Here is a 23351-nt window from a genome sequence, read left to right on the forward strand (position 1 = left end):
GGGGGGGGGGCTCCAATAGGCTAAATACTACTGGAACTCACATAATTAAGTCTTGAAAATCTTGAAAATGGAATTGATACTGATTTTATTTATGAGGTGGATATATCATATAAGGCCTATATACATCAATCAAGATCCCCTTCTGTAAGAATGCTATTGTTATCCATCATGTTCAGTTATAAAAAAGTGGAATTTATGGATTTTTTGTTACATTGTTATGGTATAGGTGATGTGACGTCACAAATTGAAAACGCAAAAACTGCATATAATTATCTAATTATTCTTTGATGGATTTCTATCATTTTTTTTAATTATCTACCCCCCAAAATAGTTGATGTGAATAAAAAGAGAAAAATCCAACAAGCATAACACCGAAAATTTCATCAAAATCGGATGTAAAATAAGAAAGATATGACATTTTACAATATCGTTTAATTTCACAAAACCACAAAACATATGCACATCCTGTTCGGTATGCAAATGAGGAAACTCACTCACTTTTTCTTTTGTATTTTATCATATGAAATATGAAATATTCTAATTTTCTCCTAAGCATTGTGAAGTAAATCAACGATTAATTTCTCCCGAACAAATAGCATTGTTAAAATACTCTATGGTTCAGTCAAGTCGGTCTCTATTGTCAAATCTGTAAAAAAATGAAATATTGTATAATTCAAACAATAAAAAACAAAAGAAATAGTGAGGGGCATCATCGACTGTCTCATTTGTATGTCAGTGAGTTGTGCGCTGTTTTGTGAAAATAATTTCTTGGGGTTTGATATAGCAAAAATCAACACGAATATCACGTGATATTAATTCTCTTTAAAAACAAGCAGAACTATGAAGCCCCTAAAGTGACATGACTTTTTTTTCTGAATTTCCCTCCAATATGACTTACAAACTCGATATATTTCCTACAACGCGATGCTCCCGCGAGTTAAAGGGATGGTCGGGGCTGAAAATATTTATATCTTAATACATAGAGTAGAATTCACTGAGCAAAATGCTGAAAATTTCATCAAAATCGGATAACAAATAATAAAGTTATTGAAGTTTAAATTTTAGCAATATTTTGTGAAAACAGTCGTCATGATTATTCATTAGATGGGCTGATGATGTCACATCTCCACTTTCCGTTTTCTTATGTTATAACATAAAATCATCATTTTTTTTGGTTATCTCATACTTGTGTAAATAATATGTCTCCCTTACAATGAAATAAGATGCAGCAATAAATATCTCATGCACTAATCAGTTGTAATCCAATTTTTCTAGTTGTTGGAGGAAAATTTTGAATAAACCTAATTTCATATATACAAAAGTACAAGTGGGGATGTGACATCATCAGCCCACCTAATAGATATTCATGACGACTGTTTTCACAAGATATTGCTAAATATGAAATTCAATAGCTTTGTTATTTTTTATCCGATTTTGATGAAATTTTCGGCATTTTGCTCAGCGAATTCTACCCTATTTATTAAGCTATGAATACTTTCAGCCCGGACCATCCCTTTAATAGTGTATTTAGCATTCACTTCCCAGACACTTTCAGCAACGAATCTATTGATCATGCCCGTCAAATCACAGTGGACAGATTAGAGGCCATTGCCGAAAGTTGGTGGACCAGGAGCACATGGTCTTAAGATTCGGACCGGACAAGAAATTGCAAATATGTAGTTTGTCTGGGACGATCGACACTGCTGTTTTGATTGATTAACCGATTTTCGACAAATGCTGCTTTGTCATGAAGGGCTTTTGATAAGACTCTCTGCGTTAGCGTCTGCGAAGTAATTGCTAAAATTTAAAGGGAAAGTTCACCCTGACAAAAAGTTTATTGTAAAAATAGCAGAAAAAATAATAAAAAATATTGCCGAAGGTTTAAGAAAAATTCATCAAATAATAATTAAAAAGTTATTAGAATTTCAATTATTTGATTTGTGACGTCATATCCGAGCAGCATTCCTACACAGCGAATGGTAAAAAATCAATGAAATGTCATTTTCTCAGAAAATCGAAAATGGTTTTCACTGTACCTTTTTTATATCAATAGACAAATCATTTCACACCCGATCATGAATCGAAAACATAATTAAGTCCTCAGGAACCATAAAAACTTGTAATTCATGCATTACATATCACATGAGGCAGCTGCTCGTTTATGACGTCACAAATCCAACATTTTGAACTCTAATAACTATCTTACTCTTCAACGGATTTTCCTCAAACCTTCACCAATAATTTTTACTATTTTTTCTGCTATTTTTACAACAAAGTTTCTTCAGAGAGAACTTCCCCTTTAAATTGTTCCCTCGAATATCTACTGGTCACAGGTAATTTTGGAACGATTGGGTCTTGGGAACAAGTTATATAGCCAAAGGAATGAAATCATAAGTCGATTGAACGACAGTTTGTAGAGGAACGATTTGACATTATAGTTATCACATGTCACCTTTTAAGCGATTCTGGATTTACTATTAAAAAGAAATGTAAAAAAAGACACAGATTGATTAAAAGAAGCTATTTTTTCTTCAAAAGTAGGCCTATGTCGTTTTTCTTTTTTTTTTTGGGGGGGGGGTGCCTGCCTATCCTAGGTAAATCACGGCGTGTGGATGCAAAGGCGACGTCAGGATTGGTTCCCTTTTGTGATAGAGGAATCAATATAACTTTCAGGAGAAAGTCATTTTTACTCAGTAGGTATAGGTCTATTCTTGTCCGCCTTGTTTTCTCCACCCCCCCCCCCCCACTACTCAAGAGACCATGTTAGGGTCAGTCCCCCTTGTCTACCCCCATACTACACACACACACACGTAGGGTATGGGGCCAAAGTTTCCTCATGTGTGCCCCTCCTGCCTCCCTAGCTTCTTGACCCACTCTTCACACTTCACATACTGTACATCTTTCAGAAGATATGCCTTCTATTCCACCAGTCACCATCCCCAATACAACCTTTAAGAAATACGATTTTTTTTTAATCACTAATTCACTGTTCATGAGAAAATTGTTCAAAATATTCAAGACAATATGGCCCGTATTCTGAAGTCGGGTTTCATTTAACTTAGAATACGGGCCTATGTGTCACCTTTGATCTAGCATGGTCCCATTTTATGAAGACTTGTTTTGATAAGGAAGGCACTGTTTCTATTACAATACAAGTTTACTTCAGCCAATCAAAATGAATTATTTCAGTAGCTTTTAACAGGTATTGCCAATTTGTTATCAAATCAAGTTTATGAAAAGGGCTCCTGGAGCATGTTCACATACCTCCTTTTATCCTCCCTAGTAAAATACTGCCTTTTAATATAGAAAAAAAAATATACATTGGTAAACATGTCTATTGCATAATCATTGCTAGGTATTTGTACGTATTGTGTATTACATTGTAAATGACCTACTAACATTGATTTCAACGGATGCATGGTGGATCCATGGGGCGGGTTTCTCACTTTTGGGGCAATTGCGTCTATGGTGCTATCTCTGTATTTTCAATTTGTATGGCAGTGGCTTTATACAATGGTGGTATTCTTTCACCCATCCCTCTCTCTCTCTCTATCTTTGCTTGGCAGCTACATGTATTTGTCATTTCAAATGGAATTATATTGGCAGACAATGTATCAACTAATCAGAACACCAACATTGCTTGGAAAGGCTTTCAACATATATTTATAAATATATATTCTTCAGTGACATGGTTAGTACAATTTAAATATTTTTATGTATGCTTACTCCAAGAGACATAGCATCAGTTTCTCATTCAAGGGGAATCGAACCCAAATTAAATTAAAAATTGTTTTTGAGAGAAAAAATAGGAAAATTTGACAAATAAGTGAATGTTTGTACAATATATCGGACAAACAATAAGAGAGTTGCACATTTTTTAAAAAACAAAATGGTAACCTATGAAGACTTCAAATTGGCAGAATTGGTGATAGTGATGTAAGGCAAGGACTACTCAAAAATTTCATTTACTCCGATACATAAAACTGGCTAAATGTCATTTTTTTTCAAGTTTTACTTAAAATTATACACACGACAACATAAAACAAATATGCTACCAGAGTACCAGTGTTATATTTTGATTACTGCCCTGAGGAAAAGTTATGAAACCACAAATCCCTGATATGGAATATGTATATGGTCTATGGGAAAGTTGTCCCTACCACTTGTCATAATTTACTTGCCCAGTTTGCAATTTACATAGTCTTATGGATCTCAATTTTAAAACAGCCATAACTTTTTTACTGCTTCTCCGAATCCTTTCAGACTTTCACCATTCTGTTTTACTTATTTCTCTCTTCCCTCAACGCGACATTCGAAAAGCAAGGTTGAATTCCCCTTTAAATCGCAATTTCATCACATATTATATACGTGTTGATTTTGAGGACAATAAATATAATATGTTTTTATTAGAGTCAACTTCAAAATTGTTACATCAAAACAACTTTCAACTTCTGAGGTCATGAAGCACATTTCAGTTTAAATTAGACAATAATGCATTAAAAGGGGAACAAACTAACACTTTGTGTAGTTTTTCATGCATTTTGAGATTTATAACCATCAATAATTTACAGAGATTGAAATAGCCTAATGAATGCATTGTTACTTTGCAGTGGATCTAATGAAATACACAATTTAAATAGAATATCTATAGCAAGGCTCGACATTAGCGGTGGCCCGGTGGCCCGGGGCCACCAAAAATTCATCTCGGGCAACCATTATTGAAAAAATGTTAAGTTTTGGTGGCCCGAATCGGGCAACCAATAATTTTCAAAGTAGCGCAATTTTTCTCCCGATTTTGCATGTATTTATCAACTTTCTGCAGTTCAAATTGCAAGCCAATTCGTCATGCGCCTTTTTTGTTAATCTACACACAAATACACACACACAAAGATTGCATAGTCATGACAGTACGTAGGCCTACTACCGCTAGCATACAGTAACTATTATTCAGCCGGCCGCGCCTGCTGTCTGGCTGAGCTTTGCGTGCATGAAACCACTGCAGCTAGCTGTGCACGAGCAGACTATTCAGACTCAGGGAGCTGCGATACGAAATGTTACTGCTAAGAAATCTTCCCCAGAACTCTGAAAAATCTACGTCAAAGTCACATTTTACACCAATGAAATGCCCTTCTACAGTCCGTATTACTGAAACCTGATTATCTGCAAGCATTATAAGGAGGAATTATGACCTCTCTTTTGACTCAAAAAGACCGATTTCCAAATGCATTAATACACATAAAACACATAGGTGAGTACATCACAGTCCCGTATGTGCATTTGTATGTATGTTGATATTTGGTTTATTTCGAAGCTGTGTCTCTTCTAGCCAAAAATAAATAGGCAGCTTCTTTCTTTCTTGTTTACAAATGACTTCTTAAACCACTCTTAAGGAAGTAAATACTTTGGGAAGGCATTTCATTGATATGAAATGTGAATTTTTCCATCATTTTGTCAAATATAGGGAAGGAATTTTCTCACTGTTTTTTCCAGATAATTTTTGCCGTTTTCTCATTTTTTTTCTTTCATTTTTTTACAGTGATTAAACCATTTATACCCCTTCCCATTGAATATGCCTGATTAAAGAACATGTTTCTACTGAATAATAATAATAATTTTCCCCATTTTTTGATAATTTTGTCTTATTCATTTTTCTTACAAAGTTACATTTTCTTGTTTTTTTCTCAAATGTTTTTTTCCTGTTCTTTGTTTTCATTTCTTTCTTCATTTTTTCTTTTGTTCTATAAATTCTGCAGCATATTTTTCTGTGATTTTCTCCTGCTATAATATGCTGGAAAAGAGAAAATAAACTGGATTTGGGGCCTGCATAATCTAGGTTTTATGATCAAAAAGGAAGAAAGGAAAAATAATTGTTTTGTAAATCTATCTGAGTTTGCTAAATGCACTATTTATTTACTTTACCATTATGAGTGTGTGTCGACACGGAGATTAAAAATGCACAACCTGGGAACAATACAATTCTTTTATTCTCTTTCAATCATTTCATATTTACAATGATAGAACAATTTATATATTACCACAAAATAAGCAAAGTAAAATAACAGCAAGCACGATTTACATACAAGATGTACAAAGAATAGTGGTACGTGTTAACTAGTGACTGCAGAATATTTCACTTTGTTTTATTCATTTTAAATTAATGTTTTTCTTTATATTTTTCGGGCCACCAAACTTTACTAATGGGCCACCAAAAAAAATTATTTGAAGGTTTTGGTGGCCCGAACGGGCCACCACCAAAAAAAGTTAATGTGGAGCCTTGTCTATAGTCAAGACATCAAAGTTGGTGCTTCTCTCATTGCCATACAAATGACCTTCTGATGATCATGCGCAGAATAGAACTCTGAACTGGGTACCGTAACACAAAGGTTAGCAATTACTTGTATGCTTGATTTTCATGATTGATTGTACATTGTAGTCAATGCAATCAAATGCAGAAAATTGTTGTACGATCATTGCCTAGTTTTGTATTGCGGGACTGGTCTATTATTAGACTCAATTTTGTTCCAGATTGCATGAATAATTGATTTTGTTCCAGATTGCATGAATAATTGATATTGTATCAAGAACAAGGCAAAACTATTTCATAAAAATCAAAGGCTCAAGGTCAGATATATCAGACAAGAGATGATCAGGGTTGATTTCTGGATGGTTCTCCAACAACGTACCCTCGCGATCAACAAGATATGCATCCATGCCAACAGTACGTGCTGCACGATAATCTAAATCGACATTATCTCCAACATGGGCACAGAGCCCAGGTTCAATATCCAAGCGTTCCAAAGCCATATTGAAAAACTCTGCATCTGGCTTTTCACATTTTGCAATTGTTGATGGAAGGATGAAAGCGAAATGGTCGGCGATATCGACTGCTTTCAACGTATTCAATAACCGTTCGTCATTATTTGACAAGACACCAAGGGCAATTCCATTGCGGTTTAAAAAGGTCAACATTTTCTTGACTTCAGGATACGTTTCCCATGCTTGGCTGGTTTTGAAATCATCGAAGAGTTTGGAGGATATGCTATCAAGGATGCCTTCATCGCAATTGCATCCTGCCGCTTGAAAAGTACGATGGACGACCTCGTCCCACCACCGTTCCGTTGTTTGATTGGTGGTTACCCCGAAATTGGGATGTCTCCGGAGCTGGTCTTTGTATTGTATCCGAAATTCACGATTGATGTCGGATGCCTTGATGTTGACTCCAAACTGCTTGGCAACATTCCTGTACTGATCTCCAACCGAGTTCCTCACCCTGATCAGGGTATTATTCACATCAAAGGTAAGGAGTCTGTATCTTAACATGGTTCACAATGACTCAAAGGGTTATGATGATGGTGGCCATTAAGGTGCAAAATCCTTCTTGATGGTTAGATGCCTGTGAAGACCTGGGTGTAAATGAAAGCATAGAAAAAGTAACTTCAAATTCCCTCCTGAATTTATAACATAGGCAATCTCTCTCTCTCGTTCTCTAACGTTTACTTACTTGGATTTACTTGTATGTTGAGACGTAAAGCAATATGTGCCCCTCGTTGATTTTCTTAACTTTGGTATTAAGGTCTGCTTGATGATTAGTCCATTTGAAAATGCGACAATCTTATCAACCATCATGCCCTTTTTGCTTAAATGTGAGCCTAAATCTTTTGCAGAAGTACTGCATGAGGGCTTGTAATAAATTCACAGCCAATTTGAATCAACGTAACTCAATAACAGACCAATGCCAATATGACTATTGTACGGTAATCCCTCCGTCGATTAGGGTCGAATATCTGATGCATAGAAAAAGGGGCAAGGCAAACAAACAGGCATAAGGCCCCCAAAGTAAGCACAGACAGTATCAAGGGTGTCGATCCGTGACATAGATAGGGGGATCATCATGATCATGAAACAATAGATCATCCCCCCTTGTCCTTCAACAAGACATAAACATGATAAATGATAAATCGACACCCATCACTGCCCATGCAGAGCAGAGATGCCAAATTCAAAGACCAGCAATGCATGAGATTTTCTGTGAATCTGAGTGAGATCACAGACACTGTGTACAATGTATATGGGGATAGGCTGTGACCGATAGTTGCGTGAGACAGAGATTTGACATGTTTGAGGGGATGAACAAGACTAAGAGTAAGAATCCAAAATGCTTGAGTCTCACACATTATGCATGAGACTTGGTAGCTCTGGCACAGTGTATGGTCAATGGATACGAAATACAATTTGCATAATATTTTTTGTCAAGTAGGATTTACGTTGTGTTGAGAATTTGAGTCCGAGAGCATTAAAACCACTGCATGCTAGTACAGTACAGAGACTTTTATTACTTGACGGGTCCCGACCTAAAACACACGGGGCACTGGCCGGCGGGAGTCTGATGGAATTTGGAGCAGACGCCATGCCCATGCCTGAGGCCCGGCCGCTTGTTGTTTTATCTCTTCAGATCAATTCAATTTCACGAAAAAGACAGTCACAATTAAGTAAAACTGTGTAAAAAATTACGTCTGTAAGAGTACTGATACAGTATGAGATATGACTTATAAGGCTGCTTACCGTATCCCCTAAACTAATAGTAAGAAAGAGTCTTGAATACTCATCACTCAGACTCAGTCGTCGATGAGCGAATTCGGAAGAAAGAGGCGTGTTGACATGGTGCAGCATGCAGCTGCGCCTAGTCTTGATGTTAAAGATTCGACTGCTGAATTCCCTGTTGATCATATCACATGTACTATTAACATTCTCTATATAATAATAATAATCATAATAATAATATTATTATTATCATTATTGGAAAAGTTCATGATGTTAATTAATACTGAAAATTAGAAGAAAAAAGTGCTAAATAACATGGGTGTCGATCATGGGGGGATGGGGGGGGGATATATCCCCCCCCCCCCAATATTTCAAGTGGGGGGATGGCCTGTACTATCATCTCCCGAATAATTTAGGGTAGAAAAATTATAATAATGATGATGAAAAAATGAAAAGTTTGATCATGATGATTATAGTGATGATTATAGTATGCTATCAATCACTTTGTTTCCCCCGCAATTTGTGTATATTAATTGTTATTAAATAAAAACATTCTTTTTCAGGACTATCAAACAGATGGGTGGAGGTTCAAGATGAAAAAGTATGAAATGTAAATGACATTTTAACACATGGCATAAAATGACCCCAACGAAAAACAACTTTTGTTGCCATAGGGTGTTCCATCCCACCAGTGGTTAATAAATTAATTTTAATAAATCAATTAATTCAAAAGGGTGGAAAAATAAACAGGAGTAAAAAGGTGGCAAGATAAATCGTCTAAGGAATAACCATATAGCTAAATAGGTCTATGGAATGACGGTAAGCCCGATGGCGCACGAGAAGCCACGCAGTTTGTAATTTATGCTAGTCTTAATTGGTCCGAATCTGCATTTTGTCATCATGCATTAAGAAAAAAGATATTGCCAGTCGGGTTATAGATTTAAGAGAAAAGTTGTATACACAGAGGCGTCGGGGGGGGGGGGCGATCGCCCCACCAATGAAAATATTGGGGGCATAGGCGGCGGAAGCGGGGGGGACAGGGGGGACGTGCCCCCCTAAATTTGAGGAGGGGGGACGGTCCCCCCCCCCTAAATTTGTTGTTGATGACTTTTTTTTTTTTTTTTTTTTGCTTGTCAATTTATTTTCCTACGTCCCCCCTTCAAATTTTTGGGTTGAAAACCTTTTTTTTTTTTGGCTTGTCAAAATTTTTTGGGTTGTCCCCTCCTAAAATTTGTGGCTTCCGCCGCCAATGATTGGGGGGACATATCGTTTTGCCCCCCCTCCCAATAATTCCGCATGTGCAACTAAAAAATAAAATAAGATTGTAATGCTACACTGAAACCAGCAAGTGAGATTGAGATACCAACTCGATTTTGATTTAAAATGTCTTCTTTTCAGATTGGAATATAAAAATTTTCAGTTCGCGCTCGCATCATTTCTGTACCAAAACCCCATACTTTTCATGATTATATAGGTGAATAGAATGTCCCGTTTTCAGTTCTAAACCTCAAAAGAACTCCCGCTTGGATTTGCAATAATCTTTTGTTGGATAATTATATCTTGTTCTTTATTAAAAGCGTCCATTAATCTGTCTTTTTTTTCAGATCGAAATATCAAAATTTTCAGCTAGCGCTTTGCACTCGCATCTATTGTTCTTCTATACCCATCTTAATCATTGGTACCAAAAATGCTTAGAATATCAAGCTTTCACGTCAGAATATAAATGGCGCTCTCTAGTGAGATACATGTATCTATCCTCCTCGAGTTATAACAAACAAACCTAAACAGGTACATTTCTCCTGTTTTCATGTCATACTAAAAAATTTCAGCTCGCGCTTCGCGCCGCGCATTGTTGGTGAGGCCGGGTGAGATATGTGTCTCTTATGAGTCACACACACACACACACACATATATATATATATATATACCGGGTAATATAGGAGCGCCTTGAGCACCTAACAAGGTGGATATGTGCGCAATATAAATATCCTATATTATTATTATTATATATATATATACATATATATATATATATACATGCATATATATATATATAAAAATATAGGCTTATGTGTGTGGGGGGTGTAGGTGTGTGGGTGAGTTTGTTCGATTTGTGTGATCGAGCGCCTTTGGAACGTTGATTCATGATTTTGCCCCCCCCCCATCTGAAAAATGGATCGACGCCCCTGTGTATACATCCTGCTCAATAAACAGATCACTATGTACATGGTCCAGACAATTTTTGTCATTTTTTCTTTCGTATGAGTTTAGAATAGGCTTACTTGTAACACAAATTGAATTTGAAGTACAGTACACTACAACAATGAAGGAATTTCCAAGAACACCATGCATATCAATCACTCCCTAATGTCCTAACTTGTGATTTTAGTGGGGTAATGTTGAAAGATCCCCATCCACAAGAACATTTGTGTCAATCATCCCCCCAACCAAGAATACCGATCGACACCCATGCTAAATAAGCAATTGTAACATATATACTAGATGATGATGATGATGATGATGATGACCGGGAATAGTAATGATAATAATAACGATAATAATACTAATAATGATATAATGGTAATAATAATAATGATAATAATAATAGCAATTATAATAACAATAATACTAATAAAAATAATGACGATGATAATAACAGGTGACAATGATGATGATGATGATGGTGATAGCGATAATGATGATGATGATAATAATATTCATAGTAATGATTTTTTTTTAAAGAAAATAAAAATCAGTATATAGTTATATTATTTTCTCTTTCAAGATATGAATATAAATTTAGGATCACCATTGAAATGAAATACAATTTTGATGGATATCAATATTTTGTTATGTGATTCTGTTATAGAATAGACAAGGCCTTAAAAACATGGCTATATGATGTATTACGCATTTTCCATGACGGTTAACTTTTCTGGCCAAGGATTGTGGGTATAGCGGTAACATTCTGGCCAGATCTCTTGAAAAGAACCGCAGGATATACGTCACGTAAATTCGAAGCAGATTAGTACTGCACATTATTCATAATTAACATGGCACAAAAATGCAAATGGGCCATCATATAATTAGTAGATTCCTGCTTGTTAAAGGGCACAATTAAGTCCACCCCAATAAAAAGTGATTTGAATAAGAAGAGAACATTTTAGGAATCATATATATTGCTAAATATTTCTCCCTAGAAATCAGATTAAAATAAGAAAGTTAGGACATGATTTTTTAAGTTTCACTCATTTTTCATAAATAGCACAAAAAGATATGCAAATGGGAGTCGATAATGTCAATCCGTCGCTATTTCTTATTATTTCATTATGTTTCAATTTAAATTAAAAAAAATTATTTTATTTCCAAATCGACTTAAAACATGCATAATGTAGGCCTATATACATAATCCATTCTCGATAAAACTAATTGAAAATGAAAGAAGGAAAGAAGCAGAAAGCAAATACAAAAGATAAAGCTGTTTCCCTTTATACATTTTTGCAGATTTGGCAAAATCTTAAGTGAATCGCAACCGTTTCAATTAATTGCCCCTTATTTTCAAGTACAGGAATCAATTCAACCTTGTTTCACTACTATAATGGGGGGGGGGGGGGGGGAATATTCCATAAAACAATATAAAAAAGAAATTGGGAGTAGTAGGTGACGCTGTCTGTGCATCATAACTATATAGTGATACAATATACTTGGTGACACGATATTTGATCCGGCGACAATTACTCCCGGCTTTATACGGTATAGGGTTGCAATAGGATAGAGCTATATGCCTTTGTATAGGTTTAGGAAGGGTACCTATAGTCTTAAATTTTACATGTTATAGGTGAAAGTTGGCCATTCCATTCGTTGTGCGGGGAATTTAATTATAGCGGAGCAATATTTTCGGGTATATTGTCGCCGGAGCAAATGTCATGGAACCAGGATGTTAATTCGTTCTGATTTTACATCCGACTTTGCAGGGTGGATTTAGCCTCTTGTCGAGGCCCTGGCGGCTGCTTCCCGAGCGAAGCGAGGGATTTCATAATTCGCTATATATTCCTCGCTTCGCCCAGTAAGAAGCAGCCGTCAGCTAGGCCTCGACAATAGGGTGGATTTGGCCTTCAAACCGCCCAGGGTAACACAGGGTCAGGGCAGGGGCTAGCGAATCTACGGGGGGGGGGGGAGACAGGGTTGCAGTCTGCCCCCCCTGACGAGTCACAACCCATGCAAAGGACGTATCCCTGCCCCCCCCCGGCCCTGACGAGCTTGAAGACCCCTTTTTTTTGCTTATCATTTTTTTTTCCTTCTACGAAAGCCTATATATTTTGTGTTAAAGAACTTTTTTTTTACTTGTCAAATTTTTGGGCGGACGAATTTGCCCCCCCTCCCTGTGGAAAATCCTATAGGTACGCCACTGGGCAGGGGGCAATATGCCCCTAGGAATTTTCCTTGTTGTAGATTGGGGCAGTTTCATACTGAGCTGATCGTATAGGTTAAGAGCGACTTTAAGAACGATCCTTTCTTGTGGTAAGCGGGTATAAGAAATGTTCACCAGTCGTTCTAAGGTCGCTACAACTTACAAACAGCTTTATGAAACACCCACCTGTAGGCCTAAAAAAATGAGAAGAAAATGAAGAGAAAGGGGAAAGGGGAGTAAATAAAGACAGGTATAGGCGCTAAAACTTTTTTATTTATTCTCGTCTTGTAGCAAATATCAAACCTCATCACGGTTTGAAAAACAATATTCACTTATAATTACCATTATGTTGGGGTTTTTTTGTAAGGGGGGGGGGAGGGGCAGAACTTTGGTGTTTACACACAGGGTCTGCTAGCCATCTCTGGATATACGCGGTATGAAATATGCGAAATCGAAACAATAAAAAATAATATACATGTATATGGTTCATCAAGGTTGATGAATAATAATGGAACGGGAGCGGGAAATTAACATAATCACGTATACAAGTCATCATTATACAGTGCGTATCAAAAAAAAGTTTACACTTTGAAAAAGCCCTGGGAATTCAAAAATATGCAACATGTGGGTAATTTTTTTCACATATAATTATGGGTTTGGGTCTCATCTATCAAATGAAAGTAAAAGTTTTGACAGAATGTTACACTTGAGTGAGCACTGTCCATTTTTGTAAAGCTCGCAGAAATCTGTTTGCGCAGAAATGCTTGTTTTCACGCGGTGTCAAGGGGAAAGGGCGAAATCAAACTTACCCTGCGAAGCATTTCTCATAAATTTCCCTAGCACTTTTAGCCAATTGAAATAAAACAGATACATTCAAGCATTTTGTAACAATTTTGCCGCCCAAATTTGAAATTTTAACACTAAGTAAGCACAACCTTTACCCTTTTTGTGCCAGCTGGATCTGAGGACATAACTGAATCTGAACAAAAGTTTATATCAGCCATCTCCAGCACTTTTCACTAAGTTTTTATCATTTAAAGTGGCTTTACATTTCATTTTTCATTTAATACTTGTTTCTCCACACTTTTCCCAAGCTTGGCAATGATTAACAATATGAAAATCAAGCCTAAGCCATTTCATGTAAATCACAGCTCAGTGTAAAGCAAATATCGTCACGATGGACTCGGTGTGTGGGGGAGTGGGGTGGGGCGCAATGCACTCTTCGAAGTGTTTTTGGCAAGGAAACAAGTTTAAAAAGGTAAAAGATATCTTCAAATCAATTTTACTAGCTAAATTCCACGTGTTCTTCATGATTAAGGTCTACTTTTATTCGCATAACTATTTCAAAGTTCTGCGCAAATCATTTTTCACCAACTTTTCAAAAGTAAGTGGTGCTCACTCAAGCGGGAAATATTTTTCGACAGTTATATCGTCATTTGCTTAAATGGATCTGTACCAATGCTAAAATGTGGAAAAATCATCAGGATATTACAAATATATAATTTTACAGGATTTTTTCTAAGTGTAAACTTTTTTTGATACGCACTGTATAGCTTTAAAAAATCGATATGCCAATGGTTTAATTCGCCTAAAAGGCAAAATGTTGGAGTATGATTTTGAGCAAAAGTTTAAGCTTATATATAATTCTTTCTATTCCCCGTTTATATTACTGCAGGTATATGTATAGATAAGCTGAAAAAAAAAAATCAATAGATAAAACATGCTGGTTCGTTTAATAATAAAGCCTTGTTTAAAACAATTTGGTCAAGAAGGTCAAATTTCCTAAAGAACTGTTATCAAACGCAGCTTGATTTCTAACAAATCATTTAGCGGGAATTACATTTGATTTTTTAAACTTTAAGCAGCTGAGCCAACAATTTCTTTTGAGGGGGGGGGGGGGGCTGACCATGCAAAAAAATCACAATCAGATGGTAATTGTTACGTTTTTTTTACATGCATGGTTATGGGAAAGTGTGGGGGTTGAAGCCCGTGGCACAGCGGCAAGCCCCCCCCACGGTTCCTCCACCGTTTTACAAATTAGAATTACGATAAATTCAAATCAACCTCGACTTGCGGTAAAATACTCATGTAGAATACTATCTCATAAAAATCAACCTCGATTTGCGGTCAACATACATAACTACAAAAAGAACCTAAGATCAATCGCAATTTGGGTTATAATAGATTTGAATCTAGAGCGACACTTTTTAAGACGATCCCTGCCTGGCCTTCGCTTAAAGACATAAAGGCTTGGGGGGGGGGGTGGTCATTAGGGTCCCGGTTTCATAGTCTTGAAACATTGCACAGTTTATGCTATAGCAAATTCACTATCAGCCAATCAGATTGAAGGATTCCAGTAGCTTTTAACTGTCATTTGTTGGAACAAGTTTTTATGAAACTGGCCAGTATTAGATGATTCAGTGTTCAGACCATCAAAAAGTATATGTTTTTCGTGTTTTTTTTTAATATGAGACACACTGTAATTTTGAGTCACAAAGCAAAGAGAGGTAAAATTAGAGCATGATAAGGAAAGACAATGTTGTAATGCCAATGGGAGCGAGTTTGATATCCTGTTGGCTTAATTTAAACACTATATTGGAGCATTTGATTTGTTCCCTTTCCTGTGTAAATTCCGTTAACAAACATAACTCTAGTACAAATTTAAGGCTTGCCAAAATAATCAGCAGAAGAAAAATGAATAATTAATTCAAATCATTAATTTGTCGAAAATTAACTTGTTTTAACTACCTCAAAGTTTCACATGGATATGGTATGGCAAGTGATTATGTTTCCAAGATCTTCCTTATATCTAATTCATATCTCGTACTGATGCCACAACCAAGTAATAGAAATGCATATAATAATATCTTAATTTGTTGCCCCTGATACGTCATGTCAATGGGTTCCTACAACATTAAAACATTTAAAAAACTTTTGGTACCCAATGAACAAAAAATAAACGGACACAAAATAGATAAAAGTGCTGGACATGAGATCAGTTATTAATTTAATTTTTTTTCGACTTTAAAATAATTTAAAAAGGTAAAATATAATATATAGTATACACAAGTGACATTAACAATCATAAATAATACATATACCAGGAATAAAAATACAAAGTTGATGGCGAATATACTCATTTTTAACTATTATGCATGGATCCTACTCTTTTTGAAATTTCTTATTATAATACTAGAATACTTGAAAAAGCAAACATTCTAAAGCTAAGGCCGATACTATGAAATAAAATTGTGTTCTTAACCCATTTCACATGCATTTGAATTCAAAATTATTATTTTCTTTGTTATAGTTCTTTTGGTCGTGATTCCAATTAAAACAAAAACAACATCGCTTTTTTATGTCTATGTCGAAGACTCAAAGGATTTAAAAAGATTGAACAGTCTCTATACATTATAGTATTAGATCATCTCAAATTGATGATGTCACCGGATGTCACTCAAAGCGAGTGAGTGACATCACCTCTCTCATTCGCAAAAACAAATCATTGTGTATAGTGAATATAACTGTTTTTGTGGGAAAATAAGCGAATTGTGAAATGTCACAACATTCTTATTTGACATCAGATTTTGATGAAATTTTAGCATACTAGACCGGACTCTTCTCTATTGCATTCAAATCAACTTTTTGGGGGATTGGACTAATTCTTTAAAAACATGATCACAACATTATTATTCTAACTGTATATGCAGTCAAAGACCCATATGATATATACAGTGCGTCCCAGAAAAAACGAAACCGAGATTTAGCGATCATTTATCATTACTTAATCATAAATAAAATAGACAAATGACCTACCAATTTAAAGCTTAGAATCTCCTCTTTCATCTGATATTACCTTAGATTATTTCTCATTCACGCATGAGTGAGCAAATGCAATTTGAAGAAAGGATATCAAAAACTCATTTGGCGGGGGGTATCTGGGTTTCAAAAAGAAAACCACATTTTTGAAAAGTTCAATATCTCCTCTTTAATTTGATACCTAAATTACAGAAAATGGTCACGAAATAACAAAGTTCTGGTCATTTGAAATAAGGCTTGAATTTCAATAATTTCATAAAATGAAGAGGTTCTCCAGGATGGCTTTCAAACTCTCTCGACACTCTGTTTTGTTGACGATCAGCCATGCATTAAATCTTTTGTTCACCATGCGAAAGCTTCTGTGGGAAACCGGTGAAAACACGTTTATCTCATGAAATTATGGAAATACAAGCCTTATTTCAAATGAACAGAACTTTTTTATTTCTTGACCATTTTTTGTAATTTTGGTACCAAATTAAAGAGCAGATATTGAACTTTTTAGAAATGTGGTTTTCTTTTTGAAACCCAGATAGACCCCGCCAAATGAGTTTTTGGTATCCTTTCTTCAAATGGTTTTTGCTCACTCATGCGTGAATAAGAAATAACCTAAGTAATATCAGATAAAAGAGGAGATTCTAAGCTTTAAATTGGTAGGTCATTTGCCTATTCTATTTATGATTAAGTTATGATAAATGATCGCTAAATCTCGGTTTCGTTTATTCTGGGACGCACTGTATAGTCCTATACCCCCTTATAAGTTTACCCAATATTGGGTAAAAAAAAGAGAACATCGATGTTTCTTGTGTAAATTGGTACAAAATATACTTTGTAAGAATTTTATATGATGTTGAAATTTGATATGGGATAAATCTAACCCCAAACCATCCATGTTTCCATCTTTACTCAATCGTTTGTAGAGTTTTTATTCTTTTTATAGAACATAATTGGATATAGCCGTTTTTAATGACATACAACTAGAAGTTGTCCTCCAGACTATTGAATATCCTATCCAAGTTTTTCGAGTTAGAATAAACATTCTTGGTATACTCAGAATACTAGCGCTGCACACCCTGATGGTCAAAGATCCCATACAGCTGTATAATGGAAAACTGTCAGGTATTCCTCATTTTGATCGAGGTCTTATCAGCTAATGCTGTTGTTGGACCAAAAGTTTACATATATCTTCACACCAAACTTATTGGCCCGAATTCACAAAGGTGGTTTCTGCAGAAACCATGGTTTCAACCGTGGGTTTTGCTGATTTTGGTATTCACAAAGGTGGTTTCAAATGAAACCATGGTTTCAACCGTGGGTTTTCGGCATGATTTTGAGTCAACTGTTTTAGGTGGTTTCAAACCGTGGGTTTTAGGAAAACCATGGTTTTTAGGCAGATTGACCAATCACAGAACAGTATTTCGGTACATTGCTGAGCTACTGCTGAGCAAGTGCATAGACGACGATAAATAGCTTTGCACGAAATGAAGAGGAGCAAAGCGTTTAATATCGGTATTTGCCGAGCCGTGAGAACATCGTAAGTAATTTACCATTTTATAGCGAAGATGAATGTTTTTTCTACGTCTGCATGTATTTGTTTGTGAAGAAATGTTATAATTAATGCTGTAAATGCATGCAGAGTTAAGAGCGGAACGGTGGACTTGGGATGGGAAAAGCATTATCGCACGCAAGTTATTTTTTAGTCCCACGCGTGTAGTTTTGTGTCCTGTCAAGAGATAACGAAGAGCTGTCCCACCGGCACCGACTCGCTCAGGAGAAGGCATTATGATATCTTGCTGCATAGCGATAAAATGACAAAGCCGCCCAAGTAGTCAGACTTTCAACCACAATTGTGCAAAATTAAAAAAAAATTATTCTTAATTTTTACCTTAGCTTAGCTTGATATTAATTTTTAGTATCTAGGCTAGTCTGATTAAAGTAACTGCATGCACAAAATTGCAGACATGTTTGTAACTAAACAGCATAAAAAATATTGGGTCAATTTTTAGTGAATGGGAAAACACTTCATAACTGTGTCTACCTTAGATCCTGTCACCAAGTAGTCTAGTGATCACAAAAAATATTTTTCGAAATTCACATATTCAGATCCAACTTGAGAGATGTAGATCTAGCCTCGCACCCCTCTGCTCGAGGACTCTAAATCTGATTTTTTAAAAAAATTTTCATCATAAAGCCGTAGCCCAAGTTAGACACGCTAGTCTAGCCCCTGGCCTTGGGTAGGCCCTACATGTAGGCCAGGGCTGTGTCAGTGTGTGTCGAAGTTGGTAAACAATGTTAATGATGGAATCCCCTTCAATATCCACATCACTGCCAATTTGTTAAATACACTGAATTTAATTTGTATACCTTTTTTACACCTTATATAATAAAAGGAATAGATATTCTATAGGGCCTAAATAATCAGATTGATCTGGTGGCCATTGCAAAATCTTCCCATCCCTTGCTGCGCACTGCGTAATACAATAGGCTTGACTGGCTTTGTTTACATGATGTAGCTACAATACGATGAGCTACATTATGAAGCACCGTAGAACAATTAATTGAATGGATTATTTTAACAAATCACCCCAAATGATAATAAGAATTTACATTTTGGTTAGAAATCTGGTAGGTTTGAAGAGATGTTGAATTATGTTTCATGTCCATTAGATTTAAAAGTAATTTAATGTAGATCTACCTGTACTTTGTTTATTTCCGCAGTAAATTTTTGAATGGATGAAAACATCTTACAACATGCACAGGCTGTCCTGAGAGACTATTAAATGAGGATTGTTAGAGAGGTATGTTCATTTTATTTTTTGTTTCTATGTGGACTATTGTCTATTTTCTAAATTTTCTCTTTGTCACCGTCTAAAAAATTTTTTATCTTAAAATTTGTTGTCATAATAAAGAACCACTTATTTTGATCAATTTCAATCTTAGTTGATGTACACATCTGACAGTGACTGAATTGATCTAAATTCCGTGTCACATGGTCATAGAGTATAATACCTAAATGTCAAATATGTGTAGATCCAGTTGATCAATTTAAATTTAACTTTATGAGAATGGCGATCTGATTAGGTTGTGGGCAAAAAAAGTCAACTGACCAAATATGCAGATTTAAAAGGTAGGCCTATTAATTTCAACAGTACACAGTAAAGGTAGTTAAGAATACATAGTTTTTTTTTTTTCAATGTTTAAATATTTTCTTTTGCTTCTCACTCTAACTCAATAGGAATATGCCAACAAGAACTGCAATTAGGAGTCGTTGACAGGAGGAAACTTTTTAAAAGAGACCACACACTACCTCATCAACATGCTTGAAGATGATCTGAGCCTGAAGAGGGACAAAGGGCCTCGTGATAGACTACCTTTCTCTCTGCAAGTATTGACAATTCTGCTTTTGTATGCTGTAAGTATTTTTTTAATAAGAAAGTTATATGACAATAACATCTCAAGACAAGCCTAGTGTATGCAAATATTAGTGATATTCTTGTAAGAAGGAAGACTCAATGTAAAAAGTGATAATAAATATTGGCAACTGCCTGTTTTTAATTTACAATGAACTGAGCATATGATAATATAATCAGAAATGTAAATTAGAACTATATGTTTTGTCATCCATTGTGGACAGATTCTTCCAAATCCCTAATTAACATTAAAGAAAAAGAAAGGTTGCATCATTATCTTGGTTATTTGAAAAAAGTATTGCATCAGCTATGCTCAATGTATGTTTGTCACACAAATGTGTATGGGATATGGATAGGTTTAGCCTTTAGACCAGTAAAGTAATTTTTAAAGGATTCCATATGAGAACCAGTCTTTTTTTCAAATCTTACAATGTAAAGACAATAGAATAGTTACATTTTGTTTTCTCTTTGTCATCTTAAAAAATAAAAATAAAAACACAGAGTAAGATGCAACTTCTGGCAATATATCTTCATTTACAGGATAATTTCAGGGAATACATGGTGATGAGGCATCAGTGTTGCAATCATCTGTTTGTGAGTGATCAAAGATGTTTCACAAGCCATAGCAAGAAGAAAGAGGTTTTGTGAGAACTTCAACAACAAGAGATGAGATTGAGGCTACCCAACAACAACTGTGTGAGTGATCGATGGGACCCATGTCTATAGAGGAATTCCTGAAACAAGCCTTGTACTTTCCTGAAGGGCAAGTCCACCCCAACAAAAAGTTTCTTTGATATAATAGAGAAAAGTCCAATGAGCATAACACTGAAAATTTCATCAGAATTTGATGTAAAATGAGAAAGTTTTGACATTTTGAAGTTTCGCTTATTTTCACAAAACAGATATATGCACATCCGGGTCAGTATGCAAATGAGTGACAAAGTGACGTTCTCCACTCAGTGTTTTCTTTTTGTAATATACTAGTATCATGCATTCCCCCCCTCATAATGTGTATAAAGTACAAGTGTAGTATGGTTTGATTTCTCCCTGAAACTTGTAAAAAGCCATTGTGGCAACCTATACTCAATGAAGAGTTTTCTCATAATTGTGAATTCTGTAAAAATCAAGCATTATAATATATCTCATATATTGATATACAGAAGAAAGAGTGAGTGTGTGACATAGACTTGTTTGCATATCACCTGTTTTATCACCCGATTAATTTCTTATTTTACATCCTATTTTGACGTTTTCAGTGTCATGCATGTTTTATTTTTCTCTATCCATTCACATTAACTTTTGTTGTACAGTGTACTTGCTCTAGAACAGGTATTTCTTTGTAATGTACAAGTAAGAATTTCATTATTTGTGTCTTCTTTTTTTAACACTTTTTTTTACAGGGGTGGGGGGGGGGGTTGAATCAACCTCCCTTGAGATCTCTGCCAATGATCACATGAACGCCTTGAAAATTGGTATGATAATAGTGGGGGATGTCATGTGCAATGCAGTTTGGTTAATTTTTCCGAAATCGTCAGATCTTTTATATGAATTAATTATGCTAATTTCTGCATAGATCATACTTTTATACCACTGATAACAATCAAAATGAAAAAAAAAATCCTAGATTGAAAATGAATTTCTTATGTATTTTATTGTTTTATGAATTTCTTATGTATATCTTTGTTTTTCAAACTTGTTATTTGCCAAAATTATAGCAGAACATTTTTCGAAGCATAATTATGCTGAAATCAAGTAATTTCACCTGTGAAAGTAAAAACAATCATATCCAAATGAAGAAGATGAGAAAATTCAACATTGACTTTGTACACAAAATCACATTTTGGAGCAATTTGGGTCTGACATGCACTTATGTAATGTTGAGTAAATTCCAACAGCATGCCCATGCATCGTAAATTTGATCTCAAAAGATTTTCAAGACTTCAAAGTAAAAAGTCGGCGAGTAGAACGGTCGTAAAATTTCGCACAGCGGAATGGTTGTGGAATATGTTGAGGGAGGGGGTTTCACCCCACCACCATAGTTCTATGCCCCCTCCCCGGGTTTTAGGGTTAAAAGCCCGGTTAAAAGAGCACATTATTACTAAGAATTTCACATGAAGTATTTGAAATGAACTTTCATCAGATTTAGTTTCTTTCACAGACTACATGTATCTTCAATTATTGTTCAATAAAAAAAAACACTAATCAGGATGCATCAAATGCAAATTCCTCATTTACTTTTTCATGTAAAATATTCTCACATGATTTAAATTGTCTATTTCAAATGCTTAACCCTAAATAGACTGGGCTATTTCGACGCCTAAGAAGACTGGGGGGGGGGCTGATTCAGACCCCCCTTATGATCTCGTCTGTCGATCGCACGACCGCGATGAAAATTGGCACACGCGTTACCCATGGCAATATCTACAAAACTATAACATCAAATTCTGCAAAAATCTCATGTCTCGTTAATTATGCTAATTTATGCGTAAAATCATAAGTTTGCTCTAATTAATAAAATAATGCCCCTGAAATGCTAATTTTTGTTTCACATACTCTAGATAGGCATCTGATCAAATTGATTTTTAAAAAATTCAAAATCACATTTATTTTCTGATGTATTCTATTGTTTTCTAAATTTCTTATGTATTTCTTTGTTTTTCGACTTGTTTTTTTTTCAATGAAAATTTTCGGGGACTTTATTTTGACCATAAAAAATATAAAAATAATTGATTTTAAGCAGTAAAAGGAAAAATAATGATACATTTATGAATTTTGGCTAAGAACACTATTTGCATTTGATTTGTACACAAATTCACGTTTTTGAGTAATTTTGGGTCTGCATGCACTTACAAAATGTTGCGTAATTTTGGAACCGCGTACCAGGGGGTCACAATTTTGGTCTCAAAAGTTGCGCGAGACTTGAAAGTAAAAAGTCAGCGAGCCACGCGGTAAAAAAATTTCTCGCGGCGGATTTATCGCGAAAAATGTCGAGGGGGGGCTGAATCAGCCCCCCCCCCCAGTCTTTTTAGGGTTAAGATTAGAACTTTGATAGCTCACAGAAAGTTTATTGCATGCCCCAAAATGTGCAAATGTGTCCATGAGGGTCATCAATTCTAATTGCTCTTTTTTTTTTGCATCAGTTGTGTTTACACTTTGCACAGATGGGGATTAAA

General features: G+C 35.4%; 1 protein-coding gene and 1 long non-coding RNA gene across 2 annotated transcripts; one reads left to right on the forward strand and one right to left on the reverse strand.

Moving 5' to 3' along the window:
- Nucleotides 1–6371: 6371 nt before the first annotated feature.
- Nucleotides 6372–8638, reverse strand: LOC121406428 (haloacid dehalogenase-like hydrolase domain-containing protein 3). The gene is made up of 2 exons (XM_041597453.1): nt 8563–8638; nt 6372–7403 (listed from the first exon to the last, which is right to left on the reverse strand). Exon 2 carries the CDS (start codon nt 7318–7320, stop codon nt 6595–6597), a length of 726 nt encoding a protein of 241 aa, XP_041453387.1. The 5' UTR covers nt 7321–7403; nt 8563–8638; the 3' UTR covers nt 6372–6594.
- A 9375-nt stretch (nt 8639–18013) lies between these two features.
- Nucleotides 18014–21926, forward strand: LOC121413586. Its single transcript, XR_005969754.1, has 4 exons — nt 18014–18302; nt 19487–19566; nt 20004–20180; nt 20719–21926. It is a non-coding gene; the product is annotated as an uncharacterized LOC121413586 (long non-coding RNA).
- Nucleotides 21927–23351: the final 1425 nt, after the last annotated feature.

Source organism: Lytechinus variegatus, chromosome 1, assembly GCF_018143015.1.
Source record: "Lytechinus variegatus isolate NC3 chromosome 1, Lvar_3.0, whole genome shotgun sequence".
NCBI classification, from domain to species: Eukaryota; Metazoa; Echinodermata; class Echinoidea; order Temnopleuroida; family Toxopneustidae; genus Lytechinus; species Lytechinus variegatus.

Bases quoted from the DNA above. Each gene is read 5' to 3' on its own strand.
- LOC121406428 (XM_041597453.1), bottom strand. From the start codon at position 7,320: ATGTTAAGATACAGACTCCTTACCTTTGATGTGAATAATACCCTGATC.